Raw genomic sequence first — 21,357 nt, forward strand, 5'->3', positions numbered from 1 at the left:
AGAAGACAGAATCAGAATATTTAGTTAAGACTGCAGGAAGGGTCCTATGAGCTATGAAGCTCTTTATCACAGTGTGGGGTGGGGGTCATCAAGCCGCGACAGCAAACACGACACAAAAACACGACGGGAGTGCAACATTTATAAAAAGGTAAGCTAGTCCACTGATTATAAATAGATACATAAATAATTATAGAAATCCGATGTATCAAGCTTGGGCAAGGCAGCATAAAAACAACAAAACAGTCCCAGACCACAGCAGGATTAATACCACAAAGTCATTCATTCGTGACGCACAGTCAGTGAAGGACCGTTGCTGCGCCAAACGTGCGACCTCTTGCGGTGACAGCATTCGCATAAACTGCTCTTGGCTGCCATACACCGGCGTCTCGAGTGATTTGTTTGATCCACGGATCACGGTGGGGGAGGGGGGGGGGCGACTCCGGTGACGTGTCCACAAAAGTGACAGCCGTCTATCCCTCGAACTAATAACAACACGGTAGTAGTATTCCCTCAATAAAATGGCACACATTAAGAGTGAACCGTCGACACTACGTGGGTCAGGATCAAAAGGCCTGGCTCACTGGAGCCAGCGCTGAGCAGAGCAGGGCCACGATCACAAATGTTAAACAGGGCCAAGGGGCCGCGTCATTCCACACCGCTGCAGAATCCAACGCGGGGGGGGGGGGGGCAAACTCACCGGAAAATATTTCTTAGCGATGCTGAAATCCACGTAGCCGATGGTGACCCAGGAGAGTAGGGTCACCACCGAAACGCCCACGATGAACGGCACAAAGTAGCCGCTGATCTTGTCGGCAAACTGCTGGATAGGTGCCTGCAGGAGAGGGGCGACAACGCGACCCCGTGTTGGTCGGGCGATCGTCCCTCAACGTCATACGGGCCCAATGGCCCTCGCCTTCTCCAAGTCTGCGAGATAAAAACTACTAAAGACTGAAAGTTTTTTCTTATTTTTACCAGTAAAGGCCCACTGAGCTGTGGCTATTTTTAGAAGCGACCCGGCCACAAATGATAGCGCAATGAAGTGGCTCATCACACGGAAATACTCTTAAAATGCGTGTTGATTCTTAACGTGGAGGGAAAAACCGGAGGACCCAGGAGACAAATACATGCGACCACGGAGAAAGAGAGACACGCAAACTCCAAATATACAGCAGGCGTCAGGGTCAGCATCGAACCCACGACCTCCTGCATACCAGGCGAGGTAGTTAACATCTCGAAAGCACAGCACCCATGAAAGGTAGTCCTACCCGCGAGAGCTCGTGGTCACTTGCTGACTGCGCCATATGTTTAACTTTATTTCACACCATACGTAGCTCCCCGTGTTAATCGGAGATGCGAGCAGCACTGTAATAATAATCATCATCATTTCTGTGGTCCCACAGAAATCATAATAATAATAGATGTTTGGAATGATAGCCCTAGGAATGGGCCAGTGTAACATGCTGATGTACACTAGGGGGGGGGGGGCGCTTACCGATGGCAGCACGTGGCCACGAGCCTCACCTTGGAAGTCTGCGCCTCCTCCACCAGCCGCACAATTTGGGACAGCGTTGTGTCGGCTCCCACGTGAGTGGCCTTCACCAGCAGGCCGCCGTTCTGGTTGATGGAGCCAGCGATCACCAGGCTCCCCGGCTTTTTCATCACTGGCATAGCCTCCCCTGCGAGCGACGCGGCAGAAATTACAGAAAGACATCAACCTACACCAACATCTCGAGGAAGAATGAAACACCACCAAGCTTGGAGTGTATATTTAAGCTGGGTTGGAGGGGGGAAGAAGAGCGCCTTGACAAAAGAATTTGCATATCAAGAATAATTTAGCATATTTATGGTAAATGCGTAGGAGGTGGGCGGGGGGTTTAAAAGTCATATTATGCCCGTGCATTATGCAGGATTAGCAGCATCAAAGGGAGGGGATGGGGGTAGCATTAACAAAGGGAAGGAATGTTAATAGTATGTAGCTAAAAAACCACGTAAAAAACTAAAGTATAAACTACATAGTATCATCAGTATACTAAATATACTCTCCAATAAGCTGAGCTACTAAACAGTAAGTAATACATTACAATTCTATGTCAAAGTGGCGAGATGTTAACTACCTCGCCTGGTATACAGGAGGTCGTGGGTTCGATCCCGACCCTGACACCTGCTGTGTATTTGGAGTTTGCGTGTCTCTCTCTCTCATCATCATCACGGTGGCTAGGAGATGTTAACTACCTCGCCTGGTATGCAGGAGGTCATGGGTTCGATCCCGACCCTGACACCTGCTGTGTATTTGGAGTTTGCGTGTCTCTCTCTCTCATCATCATCACGGTGGCTAGGAGATGTTAACTACCTCGCCTCGTATGCAGGAGGTCGTGGGTTCGATCCCGACCCTGACACCTGCTGTGTATTTGGAGTTTGCGTGTCTCTCTCTCTCTCATCATCATCACGGTGGCTAGGAGATGTTAACTACCTCGCCTGGTATGCAGGAGGTCGTGGGATCGATCCTGACGCCTGCTGCTGTATATTTGAAGTTTGCGTGGCTCTCTCTCTCATCATCATCACGGTGGCTAGGAGATGTTAACTACCTCGCCTGGTGTACAGGAGGTCGTGGGATTCGATCCAGAACCTGACACCTGCTGTATATTTTGTGTTTTCGTCTCTCTCTCTCCCTTTAGTCCCGTGGATTTGTCTCCGGGCCCTCCCGCCACATTTTGAATCAACGTGCATTTAGAGTAATTTGCTGCTATAGATTCCCACGTGATAAGCCACTATTGTTGAGCTATCATTTGTGATAACCAGGTCGCTTTTGAAAAAGAGCTACATAACTCATTGGGCCTTACCTGGCAAAAAAATCACAACAGTAAAAAATATTTTACTGCAATGTCGGTTCCCTCTCACCGGTGATGAGAGACTCGTCGGCGAGGGACTGCCCCTCGACGACCTTCCCGTCGACCGGGAACTTCCCTCCGGGCAGCACTCGCACCACGTCCCCCCGGTGCACCAGGTCCACGTCCACCTGCTCCTCTCTGCACAGCACAGAGGTCACGGAGCGCAGAGGTCACCGAGGGCAGAGGTCACCGAGGGCAGAGGTCACCGAGGGCAGAGGTCACCGAGGGCAGAGGTCACCGAGGGCAGAGGTCACCGAGGGCAGAGGTCACCGAGGGCAGAGGTCACCGAAGGCAGATGTCACCGAGGGAAGAGGTCACCGAGGGCACAGAGGTCACCGAGGGCACAGAGGTCACCGAGAGCAGAGGTCACCGAGGGCAGAGATCACAACGCAGAGAGGTCATCTCAAACTGTCAACCAGCCGATGTCCGTGTCCTCTCTTTGTTGGTATAGCTCTTCCTGTTGAAGCTGTTGCTGTTTGATGCACTTTTAAATGTAGATTTTAAAAAATCCGTAATGTGTTATTATAACAAAATGCGAGCCCAACTTAACACGCCTAAATGTTCCAATGACAGGGTAAGAAAACGAATCTATTTAGAACAGTTTTTTGTGTTTGGTTTGTTGTCCTTCCCCCGCTTCACCGGTTGGCTACGTATGGTGCAAAAGAAGTTCAACATATGTACATACGTTGGGTCTGATGAAAGGCCACTACTCAAAATTCCAGCCTGCTCTGTACTTTCTGTCCTGAGGCAGTGTAATGATTCATGTCAATGATTGCAACTTGCACTCAGTTGCTAACGCAAGTACATTCGCTGTCATGTTGAATTGCTTGTATAAAAAAATAATCGCACAGATATCACCATTAGTGAAGTGATAATCCGCTTTCTGGTGAAGCTGCAGAACCTATTTTGTGAGAAAGCTGTTCCTGTATCATTAGACCTCCTTTGCCAGTACCAAAATATAATAATAGGGTTTTTCCCCTTTTTTCTGGCAACAAAACTGAAACCTTTTAACGAAGGATTCATGTCTGCATTAACCACAATACTTGCAGTCAAATACAAACAAAAACACACTATGATAATATATGCATTGTCCTTGAAACTGATTGGTCCACACCAATCAGTCGTCCCTCTCTCTCAAAGAAAGCCGTCCCTTGGTGTGGACCAATCAGTTTCAAGGACAATGCATATATTATCATAGTGTGTTTTTGTTTCCATTTGACTGCAAGTATTGTGATTAATGCAGACATGAATCCTTGTTAAAAGGTTTCAGTTTTGTTGCCAGAAAAAAGGGGAAAAACCCCTATTATTAAGCTGGTCCTGTCTAAGCTGTGTTCTGCTGCAGCTCTTCCTGCCGAATCTGTTCTCCGTTTAAACTGTTCTTGTCGAAGCCGTTCCTGTTATTCCTGTCAAAGCTATTTCTGTTTACACTCTTGCCTGTCTGCGGTGTTCCTCCTGTTCCGATTGCTCCTATCTGTACGCTGTTACTGTCTTTGCTGTTCCTAATAAGTTTTTTTCCCCTTTTTTCTGGCAACAAAACTGAAACCTTTTTACGAGGAATCATGTCCGCATTAACCACAATACCTGCGGTCAGAATGCAAACAAAAACACACACTCTGATAATGTATGCATTGCTCTTGAAATTGATTGATCAACACCAGAGACAGCTTTCCTTAGAATCTAGTCTCAGACGGTGTTCGACCAGATGACTCCAAAAGGTGCACGCTATTCCTGTTTAAACTGCACGTGTTCGCTGTTCCTACTGTTCCTGTTGATGCTGTTCCTGTTATTCATGTGAAAGCTGTTGCTGTCTCAGCCAAGCGAGCACAGCGTCGACCCCCGACGTACCCGATGATGTCGTTGTAGAGTCCGTACTTCACCACCGTGGCCTCCGCAGCCTGCAGGGACATCAGCTTGACGAGCGCCTCCGAGGTTTTGCTCTGAAAGGCAAACCGCCGGCGAAGGGCAAAATGCGGCGACGTTGAATCGAAAAGCGAGCTTACACAGCCCCCGTTTCACGATCATGCATCCCACGATTCTCGGCAATCTGAAGAGAGTACAAACGCCATGAGACTGTGAAGGTTACATAACCTCAAGTTTAAAAAAATGGGAAAAACGTGCATTTAAAACCAGACGCAATGGAACGTCGGTGGCCTTTGAATCCCACATTGGCTTTGGGAGCGAGCTCAACAGACGGGAGTTCAAAATCACTGCTTGAAAGGTTCAATTCAGGTCAGTCTCGGCAAACAATGATGCAGGTAAAACGAAAAAGTAACGTGCGCTAAGCTGTGTCTTTGTAGAAACAGGGAAGAGCAGTGTTAGTATCAGCTTATTCTCCCTCCCCCCCCACCCCGAGCGTTTCCTTTTGGCAAGCTCGCCTTCTGCCGTCGATCGTTCAGCCACCAGGGGAATAGAAATGACCTTAACATTCACGGAGGTTGTCCAACTGTGGCAGATCCCGACGTTTCTCAGTTTTAAAAAGGTGAGCGTGTTACGTTTAGCGGAGGACATTTCTATTTTTTTCCCCACCGTTAATTTCACCCATCCTTGGCGTTAGTTTTAATATCTGGTTGCCGCTAAGACGTTAGCGCGGCAACTCTGAAGCGCGAACGTGGCACGGGAAGCCCTCCCATTGGCTCACGGCGCTCACGTGACAATACTGACTTTGCCGTTGGCCACCGTGCCGGTTGGTTCAGCGCCGAGCTCATGCTTCGGTTAAGTCAGGCGCGAGAGGCCCCAATTGGCCCATTGGTAAAACGGGTCGCTTCGTGGCCGTCTGCGAGACGGCTCGAGATGCGGCAATTGTTATATTTCTCTTCTTGGTTCTTTCGGTAAAGTCACGTAGAAGGGAAGTAATAAAATAATAAAAATAAAACATAATAAAATAATTCTCACGACGTTTCGGCCACAACGCAAGCAGCCGTCCTCAGGTGAAACCAGGTCTGTCGAGGCGACAGCATTCAGACGCTGTCGCCTCGACAGACCTGGTTTCACCTGAGGACGGCTGCTTGCGTTGTGGCCGAAACGTTGTGAGAATTATTTTATTATGTTTTTATTTTTTATTTTATCACTTCCCTTCTACGTGACTTTACCGAAAGAACCAAGAAGATGAATCCCTGCAGTCACGAAAGCTTTAAATCGAAAAATAAAATTGTTATATTGCCTGAACGTCTGGCGATTGGATATTGCGTACATAAGGGGCATGGGTTAGACTTGCAGTGGTTCTTAACCAGGGGTGCACGCACCCCCTGGGGGTGCGAGATGCCCTTTCTGGGGGTGCGAGACATGGCTGGATTTTTTTAGAAGGTAAATCATCGAAAACACAAATTAAGCACGGGGCACGCGAGTACAAATACTTACTTTTTTCATCAAACCCCTATGATTGAAAACCAAAGGGGTGCAAAGGCTGCAGTAAAGGTTAACAACCACTGGGTTAGAGTAACTCGGGGTGCAATAGCCGCTGACTTCGACTCTCTACGGTGGTTGCGCGTCTTCAATAAAACGTGGAAACACTCATTCATATACGGAGGACCGCAGGGCTTGGGCGATTGTTGGTAACGGCGGCTCACCCGCGTGGCTGTTGCCTTCCCACTCGCCCGTGGTTCCTCCTCGCGCCTCCGCGTGGAGGAAATGATTGTAATTGTTATTATTGCTTTTAGTTATTATCCAACAAGGCAAGCCTGTATTCTTGGGTCTTTCGATAAAGTCACGCAGATAGGTTCAAAGGAAATAACAAAAAATAACAAAAAACGACGATGTTTCGATCGCAACACAAGCGGTCGTCTTCAGGATTGCCCGCGGAATCTTCAGGAAGACGACCGCTTTGAACCTATCTACGTGACATTACCGAAAGACCCAAGAATATGAATTCCTGCAGTGACGAAAGCTTGAAGTCAAGGCAAGGCTCCCCGCGGCGTGCTCAAACTTCCTTCTGGGGCGGCCTCACACCTTGGCGATGTGCTCGAGCCAGCGGCCGAGCGACACGAACACGAAGAGCATGGGCGGCGTATCGAAGAACGTGATGGGGCTGACCATCGCCTGCTCCCCCATGGCCACGAAGAGCACCACGCACGAGTAGGCGTACGCCACGGTGGTCGCCAGGACGATCAGCACGTCCATGTTGGCCGTGCCGTGACGCAGGGCCCCGTAGGCCTGCTTGTAGAAGTACCAGCCGCCGATGAACTGCGGGAGAAGGGAGATGGGCGCTCAGGGGGCCTGTGGACCGGTGGTTGGGAATGAAGCCGGAAACGCCCGTGGAATGCCCCCGGAATGCCCCGGAACGCCGTAGCGGGAGTGGATTTCCACCTGAGGACGGCTGCTTGCGTTGTGGCCGAAACGTCGTGAGAATTATTTTATTATGTTTTTATTTTTTTTATTTTTTATTATTTCCATTCTACGTGACTTTACCGAAAGAACCAAGAAGAAGGGGAGTGGATTTGTGAACCCTGCGACTGCGTTCCGGAAGGAAGCAAGGATTCATCTTGTTTCTTTATTTCTTCCTTCTGCCTAACTTTCCGCTGACTTGTAAGGTTTCCATATGCAAGTGTTAACTCTTGTGTGTTCTGACTGAACTGCCTTGGCCACGCCTCTTGTATCAGCCAGCCAATAGTAGGACCACAGACATTGGTTTCATCACTACTATATACTAAATATCAACTTCTTCATTTTGTTAATTATTAAAAGGCCACTACAAAGGCTTTTCTCTAGATGTGCCCTATAAAATAACACTATTTAAGGGGGGGGTCACTCGACCCCTGGTATAATAAATGTTGTTACGTCACTGCGCTCGGCACATATGCGTCCCCCTAGCGATGTCATCCCATTCCCACCCCTACCTACGAATCGTTCAGGAGCCTGGGTTTTATGACGCTGTGCAGGTTAACCCCTTTCCCGTTCCGATGAGGTACGTGTCGGTCATCAGTTCTTCCTTCCTGATTCCGATGTACACGTATGTGTACATCATCAAAAACGAACCCGGCAAGAAAAACTAAAATAAAGTAACTTCATCGGTACCGAGGCTCCCACAAGGCCATGCGGGGAGAAGACATGTGGCACAGTGTTGGCACCGGCTATCGTCGAGTGCGGCGGTCGTGTCTCTACGGTTCTCCGCGGTGAATAACGTCGTTAAAAACAACGGCGTTACTACGCCTCTCGAAATAAAATTTATGCCGAGCCACTTGAACCGTTCCGAGATTCGGCGGTGAACGAGACCCACCCACCACCCTGCGACTTGCAGACGCCTCGGAACGGGGTAGGGTTAAGTGGGCCGCGGCGTGACCTTGTCGACAGACAGCGCGTTCGCCCGCTTGTCGCAAGAGGTTCCCGGTTCGCGTCGAGCGGCCAACCCCCCCATTTAATAACCGCGGGCGTCTTAACGGCGGAAGCGTGCGCTCGTCCGCTTCGGAGTCGACGTTAAAGATCCCGTGACGTCACTCGCAAGCGTTAGGGGGGCCCATCGTGTGCCGCCGGCGTCACGGTTCAAATTTGAATCTAAAGGTGGCAGTCGTCGTCCCCCGCTGCAAAAAAAAAACTTGGCGGGGGCCTTCCTGAAAATGAGGAATTCCTGGGTAAGCGAACGTAATAATAATGGTAACGATAACGTGATCTGTGGATTTTATGTTGTTCGTATTCGTTGGGAGTCGATACCTGCACTGGGGTGCACAACACGAAGGCAGCGAGGTTCATCAGAGAGAGTCCCGGCACGATGTGCTTGGCCAATATGCCGGTGTGGTGGCCCTCGTGGTGGCGTTCTGTCACCATCATGTAAATCATCATCCCCATGGTAGGAACCACAATAATCAGGCTGAAGAAGAATGACCTTCGCCACCTGTAACACACACACACACACAAAAGACGGAGATGCTTTGTACAGCTAGGAACACACCCGGGCGCCAATGTCTCTCCGTGTACGAATGTTTACACATCACGCCGGGTACTCGTTTAAGGCCGTTTACCTAGAGACAGCTTCAGATATTTGTCATCGATGTTGGCTGTGAGCGGGAATCGCAACTCGGGTCGCTAGATTTGTAGGGCAGTGCGACAACCACTGCGCTACCGCACTCCACAAAGACAGCGATTGCCCATATCGACTTCAAACAGATTCATATTCTTGGTTCTTTCGGTAAAGTCACGTAGAAGGGAAATAATAAAATAATAAAAGTATGAAACAATTAAAACTACTATTGTTTAATATATTTTTTATTGCATGATTTCCCTTCTACGTGAACGTGACTTTACCGAAAGAACCAAGAACATGAATCCCTGCAGTCACGAAAGCTTTAAATCAAAATTTAAACAGATTGTCGGGGCAAGTGCTACGATTAAAAAAGTAGCACCTTTGAAGGCCGGCACGGCACACACGGTGGGTTTCGCCACCGTCTCCCCAGTGACGCCGTTCACACGCTGCACCAGGTACTCATTTGAGACAGAGTTGACCTAGGGGAGGCCCAGCACCAGGTTTCAGATGATCACCACCGTTATTGGTTGTAAGCAGGAATCGAACTCGAAGCCGGATGTGCAGCGTGGTGCGCTAATCGGAGGGAATTGAAGTAAGCATTTGAAGCCGTAACATATCAAGTTCTATTTAAAGCTTTCGTGACTGCAGGGATTCATATTGTTGGTTCTTTCGGTAAAGTCACGTAGAAGGGAAATAATAAAGTAACAAAAATAAAACATAATAAAAATTCTCACGACGTTTCGGCCACAACGCAAGCAGCCGTCCTCAGGTGAAGAACAGAGCTGTCGGAAAGACAGCGTCCTAATGTTTTATTTATCTTATTTTATTATTATTTCCCTTCTACGTGACTTTACCGAAAGAACCAAGAATATAATATATCAAGTTCTTAAAAAAAAATTTTTTTATATCAAACCCACGAACATTGCACAAGTTATTCAGCAAAATACAAATCAGAGTCAACAAGGAGTGATGCTCTGCTCTCACCAACATTACACAGACACATTAAAAAATAAAATCCATGAGGGGCCGTCCATAAATGAAGTCACGCCCTAGGGGGGGGGGGGGGTCAGACATTTGTGACGAGGGGGGGTTTGAGAAATGTGACGTCACGTAAAAATGCGCAACTTTAAACAAATATAGAATTGTTATAACAACACTAATTGTTTAAACAACACTCCTACAACATCAGAGTGCAGCGCCACATTAAATACGCACTTCAATGACAATAGTTTAAAGCGATTTGAAGCATGTTTTATTTTCAAAATGGAAATATGGTTTGGGGGGGGGGGGGCAGAGCTTTGTGACGTCATATTTGAGGGGGGGGTGTCTGACTTTTTGTGACGCCGTGTGACAAGGGGGGAGGGGGGGGGGTCAAAAATTGCGTGACGTCATTTAAGGACGGCCCCTAAAAGAAATTGGAGAAAAAACATAGATCGCATTAGCCATATCAGATGCCCTGACAACAGTCGTCATCGCAGTCAATGCATACAACGGGTGGCGCTGTGGCGCAGTGGTTAGCGTGCTGCTCGCTGAACCTGGCCACCTGAGTTTGATCCCTGCCCACAGCTAAATATGCGAGGTGATCTTCACCGGTTTGGAAGAACGTCAAACCGCATAGCGTGGGCATCTTAAGGCAATGAGCGACATCAATATCTCACTGGTGAATCTTGTCCGAGTGGTCGAGGTGGTTCCCCGTGCGGTCTCTCTTCAGGTGGACGGCGTGGAACCCGGCATTCTGTGAATAACACGATGGCGATGATTAAATCTGTGTTAGACATCCAACGCAGGTGTTGTGGGGGGTGGGGGCGGGTTACTGGGAACGGGGTGGAGCAACACGATGTAACGTCTCAAATTGAGTGTGTGCTGCCTAACGCACACGCGCACCCACCGCACCGCCCGCCCGGTTAGCGAGGCTCCCGTGTGCGCGGGTGCGTGTAGCTTGCTTTCAGGAGCGACCTTCGCCACAAATGATAGCTCAAACGAAGCGGCTTATCAAGTGGAAATCTATCGCAGCCAACTACTCGAAACGTGCATTGATTGTAAAGGTGGAGGGAAAAACTGGAGGACCTGGAGAAAAATTCACGCGCTCACGGGGAGAAGGTGCAAACTCCAAATTTATAGGCATTAGGGTCAGGATCAAACCTACGAGCTCCTACATACCAGGTGAGGTAGTTACATGATGTCATAACAACCCAAACTAAGGACCACATAGTAAACCACTGTAGCCTGCGCTCCAAGTAAAACTACACAAACTCTATACTCTTTGGTTCTTTCGGTAAAGTCACGTAGGTGATTTTTTTTTTGTTTAATCACCACGTGATTTAATTTTATTTTATTTTGTTTTCACCTACGTGACTTTACCGAAAGAACCAAAGAGTATGGATGCTTGCAGTCACGAAAGCTTCAAATCTATACAAACTCTCTCTCCTGAAGCCATCATCGTGGCCAACAGACCTTGACACTGGAATTTAGCTTCTGAACCACATTGAAAATAAACCCCGTCGCCACTGTGACGTGGAGCGGACCTCAACTGTTGCGGTTTCCGTTCTTATGCCGCACACACGAACGCATCGGAGGCCACATCACTCCCAACACGAGACTATTCCGCACCTCCGATTAGCGCTGTTGGCTATGCACGGTGCAAAATCAGCGCAACGTACGTGCGTGCGTACTCACCCGACAGCACTGCGGCTGGAGTAAACTGCGGCACTGAGCTGTGGCTTCTTAGAGTGATCGACACACATTGATCCCCCCCCTATCTTTAGGATTCAGGACTAGGATGGAAATCCCTGACTGGACCCCCCTAACTACCCAACATGGGGGCAGTGGCTGCTCGTCCTGCAAAACTTTAAGAACCTTTGGGCACACCTGACTCTACCTATGTACAGGTACGTGCGTTGAACTTCTTTCGCACCGTACGTAGCCAACCGTGCTAATCGGAGGTGCAGTGTTGAGTCTATGGGTAGTGTTGAGTCTATGGGCAGTGTTGAGTCTATGGGTAGTGTTGAGTCTATGGGTAGTGTTTAGTCTATGGGCAGTGTTTAGTCTATGGCCAGTGTTGAGTCTATGGGTAGTGTTGAGTCTATGGGCAGTGTTTAGTCTATGGGCAGTGTTGAGTCTATGGGCAGTGTTGAGTCTATGGGCAGTGTTGAGTCTATGGGCAGTGTTGAGTCTATGGGCAGTGTTGAGTCTATGGGCAGTGTTGAGTCTATGGGCAGTGTTGAGTCTATGGGCAGTGTTGAGTCTATGGGCAGTGTTGAGTCTATGGGCAGTGTTGAGTCTATGGGTAGTGTTGAGTCTATGGGCAGTGTTGAGTCTTTGGGCAGTGTTGAGTCTATGGGCAGTGTTGAGTCTATGGGCAGTGTTGAGTCTATGGGCAGTGTTGAGTCTATGGGCAGTGTTGAGTATGGGCAGTGTTGAGTCTATAGGTAGTGTTGAGTCTATGGGTAGTGTTGAGTCTATGGGCAGTGTTGAGTCTATGGGCAGTGTTGAGTCTATGGGCAGTGTTGAGTCTATGGGCAGTGTTATGTCTATGGGCAGTGTTGAGTCTTTGGGCAGTGTTGAGTCTATGGGCAGTGTTGAGTCTATGGGTAGTGTTGAGTCTATGGGCAGTGTTGAGTCTATGGGCAGTGTTGAGTCTATGGGCAGTGTTGAGTCTATGGGCAGTGTTGAGTCTATGGGTAGTGTTGAGTCTATGGGCAGTGTTGAGTCTATGGGCAGTGTTGAGTCTATGGGTAGTGTTGAGTCTATGGGCAGTGTTGAGCCTATGGGCAGTGTTGAGTCTATGGGCAGTGTTGAGTCTATGGGCAGTGTTGAGTCTATGGGCAGTGTTGAGTCTATAGGTAGTGTTGAGTCTATGGGTAGTGTTGAGTCTATGGGCAGTGTTGAGTCTATGGGCAGTGTTGAGTCTATGGGCAGTGTTGAGTCTATGGGTAGTGTTGAGTCTATGGGCAGTGTTGACTCTATGGGCAGTGTTAGTCTGTGGGCAGTATGTACGTTGATCTTCTATTGCACCGTACGTAGCCAACCGTGCTAATCGGAGGCGAGAGGGAAGGACATCGCCAGGTCTACTGATGCTACCTGGGGCTGTCCGCGGCACCGCCACTTCAGAGGGAGGTGTACCCACCCCTACTGCACATCTGTGAGAAAGAGGTTTGTAGCTCATCGGATTCCTAAAATATGAATAAATATTCTCATTGTGATACCACACAGCATTACTGCCCAGAGGCACTGGGAGTGTAGGGCGCTCGAAGCGATTATCGGGGCCACTTAAGACTGCAGAAAAAGTTTCATACGTAAAAAAAAAGTAATGTGCAGGAGCGTTCTTTTTTTTCACATGATAGCAACAATTCTTAACGTTAAATAGTCGTCAAAGAAGCCATTTACGATTTTAAAACTGTGATCGTCGTTTTTTCCCCAAAAGATATTTACACACACACACATTGCCCTCCATCAGCCCCCCACCGCCCCCCCACCCCTATTTAAATGCTCATCTCTCCCCCGACGATGTCCTCACTTAGTTGGAGCAGCAGAACCCCCCCCCTCCCCCCCCCCTACAAATGGCAAATAATAATACAGTCATACCTCGTAATACGTCGAATTTGGTATACGTCGTGTTTTGACGAGAAAAAAATGTCTTGGGATACGACGTCTTGCTTGGGATACGAGGCGCTTGCTAGAACTTGTATGGGTCGGGATGAGTCACCGGCGTACCCGCGTAGACCCGTTCACGACTCCTCCCCTTCCTCACCACCATCCTCGTAGGCTATCAACTCCTCTCAGCAAGGTAAAGTGATGTTATATTTTATTTATATTTCAATTCATTTTAATTTATTTATGCATTTATTTTAATTTATGTATGCATTTTAGTAGTGTCTAAATTATTTTATACAACCCCATGAATGTATAATATGCCATATAAAATATCATTTCTTATACTCTAGAACGAATGATTTCCTTTCCCTTTATTTCTTATGGGAAAAATTCGCTTGGTACACGTCATTTTCGGTATAAGTCCTCCGACCTTCTGGAACGAATTAACGACGTATACCGAGGTACCGCTGTATACGGCTCCGTTGCATCGGGACTGTTCTCCGCGAGTGTTGACTCCCCGACTTGCGAGTCGAGCGATGGGCTGTAACGGGCTCGCGGTGTGTTGAATAATGAATAAAATAAAAATAAATGACAAGATATACGACACACAGAGAACACGTCGGCACGGCACGGACGACGGGCTGACCTGGACAGCCTTGATGATGTCCCGCGGGCCGATCTGGTCGGGGTCGAACTCCACGTGCGCCCGGTTTGTGGCCAGCGCCACGGCGGTGCTCGTGACGCCGTGGCACTGCGTGAGCGCCGACTCGATGGCGTGAGCGCACGACGCCGACCGCATGCCCTGGACCTGCCGGCGCCACCGCGGCAGAGGAGGCATGTCGCCGAACAGGTCAGAGGTCAAAGCGGCAATCACATGATCGCGCGGCACCGCCGTCGCACCTGAATTTTTTCGACGCTGTTATGTTGTTACCTATTTGTCGGTTGATCACCCTCAGCTTTTTACACGATTTTATTTAACTCACTCTTGTCTGTTGTTGTTGTCGTATCCTCAAATCTTGTAACTCAATTTTAACCCACTTCCCAATGTGGTATCGACTGCAAACTTGGTATACTTATGTCATACCGATGACAATACTATATTCTATCATGAAAATAAATATTTTTAAACAATCTTTTTTCTATGTTATGTTTCGGCTTGGGTCTAATTGTCCACGGTCAACTAACATTGGCTATAATTGCCCACGGTCCCTTACGTTATGGCAAGCTTCGGGGCCACTTCCTGGAGTCGTGGAGTTCTTCCATTACTCGTAGACTTCATAAAAGCGTGTATAAAAAAAAAGTTTTTTTAAATGTATAGACAGACCTGGTCTTCACCTGAGAACGGCTGCTTGCGTTGTGGCCGAAATGTCGTGAGAATTATTTTATGTTTTATTTTTATTATTTTATTATTTCCCTTCTACGTGACTTTACCGAAAGAACCAAGAAGAAGAGCCATATCGCTCGGTGGGCCTTGCCGAATAAAATAAAATGTAGTTCATAGTTTTATGTTGATTTGAAGCTTTCGTGACTGCAGGAATCCATACTCTTTGGTTGTTTCGGTAAAGTCACTTAGGTAGAAAAAGAAAAGAAAAAATAATATATCACAACGTTTCGATCGCAACAAAAGTGGTCGTCCTCAGGCGTAAAAAATAAATCGCTTGTGTTGCGATCGAAACGTTGTGATATAATTTTTTCTTTTACTTTATTTTTCTACCTACGTGACTTTACCGAAAGAACCAAAGAGTATGGATTCCTGCAGTCATGAAAGCTTCAAATCAAGATTCTCACCCCTCGTCTAGTTTGGTTTCATTTTTTTTTTGGAATATCCCTGTGAGCCATTCGCCTTTTGATTCGGGTGCAACTGCAACAAACAATAAAATTGCAAGATACATTTAAAATATACTGTACGCAAATTGAAACATCCCCTACAAAACAATCAAATCTTCCAGAAAAAAGCACCATTTGATTATGCTGCGTACGAATATGTGCAAAAATCCCATTTTGATGTTAGATCAGAATAACCATCATAATACAATTTAGATTAAAATTTTAAGTCTAACTCTATACTACATAAAAAAATCGGGCTAAACTAAACCTTTCTAGAAATTACTAAAATAATGCTATAAAAACAATGTTACAGTTATCATAAGAAATGTAATTGAAAGTTTACAATAGCGACATACATAACATATATTACTAAACCTAGCATCCTTCACTAGTTGCATGAGTCAATACATAATAACAAGAGTAACAATAGTAGAACCAAAGAGTATAGTTTTATGTTGCTGTGCGTAATCTCAATCGAGTAATTTGCAGTGTTGATAGTTCAACGTTGGCATGTTCGGGCCAATACCAGTTCCATCATATGCTGTGTTTTTGTTAGTTATGCGAGGAAACTGGACAACCCATAGAGAACCGCATGCAGATTACGGGGAGACCATAGAACACACTAATACCAAGCGCCTGCACGTAGCATGTATATATACGTTGAACTTCTTTCGTGCCGTACGTAGCAAGCCGTGCTAATCGGAGGCAGCATAGCAACTTTAGACCGCAAGGTTTGGGAGGCATTGAACTTAGCGTGCAATAACCAAACCATTAACAAGGTCAATGAGGGACACAGGTCACATTGTACACTCCTTTAAAAACACAAACACCTCTGCTGACGTTCCAGTCTGCAAAGAAATATCGACAGCAATTGTTTTTTTTGTGTTTTTGTTTTCTATAACGGCCGGGACGCGTACCACGAGCTCCAGGCAGCCCGGCGCGATGTCCTGGTTGTCGAGGAGCGTCGCCCCAAAGCCCATGTCTCGCACGCTCTCCGCGATCTCCTCCGGGGCCACGGAGGCCGGGTGGTAGCGCACCTCGGCCTTGCCGGCCATGAGCGACACCAGCACCGACTGAACACCTGCCGGGGGGTGGGATGAACGTATGCATGTACGTATGTACAGTCTGTTCTCCAAAAACGCGGTAGGTGGTAGTTGCGTTCCTGAACAACAGTACACGGGTATAGCACGGTCCGCGATAACACGTGAGATGCGTACGCAGGCTGAACAAAGACGGAGGCGCGTGTTTAGCACCTAGAAGCATCCAGCAGCATCCCGCCTTGTGCGATGCTACGCCGAGGTAGCCATACGACCGTTTATTCACACTAGTGCGACGTAGCTCTGTTCACTCGATCGCGCCACATTCAATTCGTATATCGGCGTAATAAAAATATAACGCCAACGGACTGTGTGTTGAACTTTCGCACCGTACGTTGCCAACCAACTGGAGGTGTCTGGTGAAATCGCATCACCCTGGACGTGCTGACAACACATTCGGAAGCGAATACGTTACGCAACAGGCCATTCTTTACTCGTACAGCGAATTATATCGCTTATATGCCATTTGTGTCTTTGCTGTGTTTGGATTTTATCATTTTTGTGACCCAGGACGCTCTTGCAAGTGAGACTCCTCTCCTGGATTCTTGAGTTGTCACCTCCTGGTTAAAAAAATAAACCTGAAACCCGATAAACCTGGGCTACTTACAGCGCACTGCAATTAAGCCTAACAGAGATTACTGGGCACATTTCTTAATGGGCATTACTTTTCGTGTTTCCCGCAAGAGCGGAGTGAGTTTGGAGGACAGTGGCCAGAATAAACTCACGCGCCAGGGAATAACACTTAAAGGTTACACAGACGGGTGTGGCAGCCCACAGCCAACTGTACTTCCCCTACAAAGATCTCCCGTGTAGCCTTAACAGACCGTTGAGGCAACGGCTGCTAGCGAGCACACGTGAAGGCCATTACGGAACGCGGGGGGGGGGGGCAGCGTCACGCACGCCCTGCCGCCTTAGTCTTCCCCAATCCTGATGTCTACGCATCCAGAGTAATTTGGCCCGTGACAAATTTCCACGCGACTATAAGCCAATTCGTCGGGATATCATTTGCGATAGCCAGGTGGCTACTGCATGGCTCGGTGGGCCTTACTTGCTAAAATACTAAAAATAGTTGAGTTTTTTACACGCTTTTATTTAACTCACTCTGTCTGTTGTTGTTGTTGTAGTATTCTCAAATATTGTAACTCAATTTTAACCCACTTCCCAATGTGGTATCGACTGCAAACTTCGTATACTTATGTCATACTGATGACAATACTATATTCTGTCAAAAATACATTTATTTTTAAACAATCTTTTTACACGCTTTTTATTAACTCACTCTGTTGTTGTCGTATCCTCAAATCTTGTAACTCAATTTTAACCAACTTCCCAATGTGGTATCGACTGAAAACTTGGTATACTTATGTTATACTAATGACAATACTATATATCATTAAAACATATGTATATTTTTAAACCATCTTTTTTATATGTTATGTTTCGGCTTGGGTCTAATTGTCCACGCTCAACTGACGTTGGCTGTAAATCACCACGGCCCCTTACGTTATGGCAAGCTTTGCGGCCAATTTCATTAAAGCGTGTTTATTAGTTTAGACTGCATGCCCCCGGGCAGAGGGAGGATGGGGGGGGGGAGCCCTTACCGTGCCTTCTGCCGAGCACGCGCTCGATGTTTGCCACGCACGAGGCGCAAGTCATGCCCGTGACCATCAGGAAGCACTTGGCCTCCTCTTCCTTCGCCGATGCCACCACCGCCTCTTCCTCGGTGGGCACGAGCTGCATGGCCCCCTTGCTGCTGCTGCTGGTGGACGCGTGCCAGCCCGGCCTGCTGCCGTTGAGCGAGGGGGTAGTCGAGCCCTCCAGTAGGAACTGCGAGTGGCTTGCCCGTGACTTGGGATCGCTGCCATCTGTGGTGAGACGGGACGACGACGTTCGCAATTGCAGCATTCCTGTCGCGTTTCTTTTTTTGGTATTTTTTTCTTGTTGTAACTTTCTGACCTCATGTGCCCCTACTGGACATCTGCGCAAAAAAAAGCTTCCCACCTCATCGGATTTCTCCAGCACAGTAAAACCTTGGATTGCGAGTAACTTGGTCTGCGAGTGTTTGGCAAGACGAGCAAAAATTTTAAATACATCTTTACTTGATAAACGAGCGAGGTCTTGCAATACGAGTAGCACATATACGCTTTGTCTGCCGAGCGTCACGTGATCACAACTGAGCCGACGGTTCTTCTCTCTCTCTCTCGCTGCGGGATTGTGGGTAATCATCTCCCATGCTCGGTCTCAGTCGGCGTGCCTCACTCGTATAGTCAACATCTGTGCGAGCGTAAACTGTTTACTATAGTGTTGTGACCATTTTCGCGAGATCCTCAAAAGGAGGCAAAAGCAAGTGTCATTGGATAGGTTCCTTGTTAAAGTCGCACAAAAAGAAAAAAATTCCAGTGAGCCAACAGATGGCAGTGATTCCGTTGGTGACAGTGAAAATCGTCCTACACAATAACCCTCCTCCTCCTCTCCTCTCTCTCGTCTCCCTCACACCAGCCACGATTAAATGTAATTAATTAATTTGATTACTTTATATTAAATAAAAATGATAAAAATATAAAAAGTTATTTTGTATGAATAATTTTTACATGAACACAGTATTTTTAGGTTGTGGAACGAATCATCTGAGTTTCCATTATTTCTTATGGGGAAATTCACTTTGATATACGAGTGCTTTGGATTACAAACACGTTTCCGGAACGAATAATGCTCGCAATCCAAGGTTTACTGTATCTATAAAATAATCTGATTCTGACTCTAGGGGCCACAGTTTGGGTCCCATGGTCACGATCGCACGACTGTGGCTTGCCTTTTATGTATCTCCTTGAGTCTCTACGTATCTCCACTGGTCTATATGCATCTGCATGAGTCTCTATGCGTCTCTCTGGGTTTACAAAATGGTCCAGGGGTTTGGCAGGTGATACGTGAATTCAATGGGAACTCACGTATTCCCACGGTCGCCACTTGTAAAAGACAATCGCGTCACTATCATGTCGCGGGGGTGGGGGGGGGCGAAACATCGTCGAACACGACGATAAATTATGCAGGCGATGCATGAACGTACATCTGCGCATCAGGATCCGATGATGGAATGCACATTATATAAATTAGAATTTTCCTGGCATGAGTCATGTGGTCATGACTCATGCCAGGCTCTTGCTATGTTGAAACAAGAACAAAAACAAGTTTTACCCTTTCTGGCAATAACACAGGAGGTGTTAAGATGTACAAACACCAAATAGAAACCCTTTTCAAGGAATAAAGTTACTGCATTAACCACACGTACTTGTGATGAACATGTAAACAAACACGCTCTGATAATATATGGCATTGCCTTTGAAACTGATTGGCCTACACCAGAAACAGTCTTCATCAGGGCCTTGTCTCAGCAGTGTCAAACCAGAGAACGCCAAAAGGTGAACACAGTACAAGGACAATGCCACTATCAGGGCATTTACAGCTCGGGGCGAGCAGCTACATAATTGGACCTCTTTGCCAGCATCTTGCTACGTTGCTTCACGCACACCGCTCGCGGTCGACAATCGGTGGGGAAACATCATGATTTGTTTTTAAATAACCAATATCTTATCTAGATATATATAGCGCCTTATTCCAAGACGCTTTACAGAAATTATAAAAAGGTAGTTCTAGATTTGAAGTTTTTGTGACTGCAAGGGTCCATACTCCTTGGTTTTTTTCGGTAAAGTCACGTAGGTAAAAAATAGAAAATAAATTAAATCACGACGTTTCGGAAGCAACACGCCTCAGTCATTTTGCTGGAGCAGTTAACACCTGATGACGGTTGCTTGTGTTGCTTCCGAAACGTCGTCATTTAATTTATTTTCTCTTTTTTACCTACGTGACTTTACCGAAAAAACCAAAGAGTATAAAAGGGTAGGCCTGGTCGTCACTGGGAGGGCGTGGGCAGGGAGTAGCAGCAGCAGCAGGATGGTCTAGGGAGAACAGGTTTTAATTATAACTCATACGCTCAGCGTACTTTCTACCCGGCGTTTCATCGTGAACGAAAAACCTGGGGCGTATGTGATTGATAAAGAGTGCGAAAGTATGGTGGCGTCCGTGAATTAACAAACAAAATACATTCGTAGGAAGCGGAGAAGAGGGGTGGGAGGGGGGGGTGGTCATAGGATGTAGAGGAGGCGGCTTCACCGACCGAGCAGGGAAGCCTTGAAGCCCTTGCCGGTGATGCTGGCGCAGAGAGCGGCGGGGCTGACGCCCCGGGGGTCATAGTGCACGGTGGCGGTGCTGTCGACGAGCGAGGCGCGCGCCGTTTTCACGCCGGGGCACTCCAGCAGGGCGCGCTCCACGGCGAGGACGCCAGCGGCGCTCTCCATGTGCTCCACGCGCAGCATCACGACGCTGCTCAGCGGAGGAGGAGGGGGGGACGCCACCGCCTTCGCCGACGTTGGCGAGACGCTCGCTAGGGTGGGGAAAGGAAAACGTTACCGATGCGGTGACCCCCACGTGCCGGTTTGGCACTCTCGCCCGTTCCTTCCGCTGGTGTTGGAACCGTTTCCCGTTCCGATGACGTACGCGTACATCGTTGAAACAAAACCGGGAGAAAAAAAAAAATAACTTTATCGGTACCGAGGTTCCCACAGGGCCATGTGTTTGGCGCCAGCTATCCTAGAATGCAGTCGTATCGCTACGGTTCTCTACGGCAAGTAGAATGTCTCAAAAACAACGGCGCTATGCCCCTCAATAAAATGAACGCTGAACCCGCTTGCGCGTTCCGAGATTCGGCGGTCAACGGTACACCTTAAATTTCGATTTAAAGCTTTCGTGACTGCAGGGATTCATCTTCTTGGTTCTTTCGGTAAAGTCACGTAGAAGGAAAATAATAAATTATTAAAAATAAAACATAATAAGATCAAATTCTAACGACGTTTCGGCCACAACGCAAGACCCCTGGCCAAACCTCCTACGCATTTCACAAGTAGTGCTAATCGCATATCTGCATTTCCCATAAATATGCAAA

At 47.5% G+C, this 21,357-nt stretch overlaps 1 protein-coding gene across 4 annotated transcripts in view; it reads right to left on the reverse strand.

The window, feature by feature from the left end:
* LOC144736269 (copper-transporting ATPase 2-like) overlaps positions 1-21,357 on the reverse strand; it is an 85,086-nt gene that overhangs the window by 21,768 nt on the left and 41,961 nt on the right. For all 4 annotated transcript variants that reach the window (XM_078618893.1, XM_078618892.1, XM_078618895.1 and 1 more), the window contains 11 exons: positions 20,533-20,799; positions 17,960-18,223; positions 16,179-16,342; positions 14,081-14,242; positions 10,500-10,576; positions 8,532-8,712; positions 6,834-7,067; positions 4,734-4,825; positions 2,899-3,026; positions 1,522-1,676; positions 698-832 (listed from right to left, as the gene is read on the reverse strand). In XM_078618893.1, the coding sequence (XP_078475019.1) occupies positions 698-832; positions 1,522-1,676; positions 2,899-3,026; positions 4,734-4,825; positions 6,834-7,067; positions 8,532-8,712; positions 10,500-10,576; positions 14,081-14,242; positions 16,179-16,342; positions 17,960-18,223; positions 20,533-20,799 (1,859 nt within the window). The remainder of the gene's footprint in view (positions 1-697; positions 833-1,521; positions 1,677-2,898; positions 3,027-4,733; positions 4,826-6,833; positions 7,068-8,531; positions 8,713-10,499; positions 10,577-14,080; positions 14,243-16,178; positions 16,343-17,959; positions 18,224-20,532; positions 20,800-21,357) is intronic.

Source organism: Lampetra planeri, chromosome 60 (assembly GCF_965212315.1).
Source record: "Lampetra planeri chromosome 60, kcLamPlan1.2.h2, whole genome shotgun sequence".
In the NCBI taxonomy this organism is placed as follows: domain Eukaryota; kingdom Metazoa; phylum Chordata; class Hyperoartia; order Petromyzontiformes; family Petromyzontidae; genus Lampetra; species Lampetra planeri.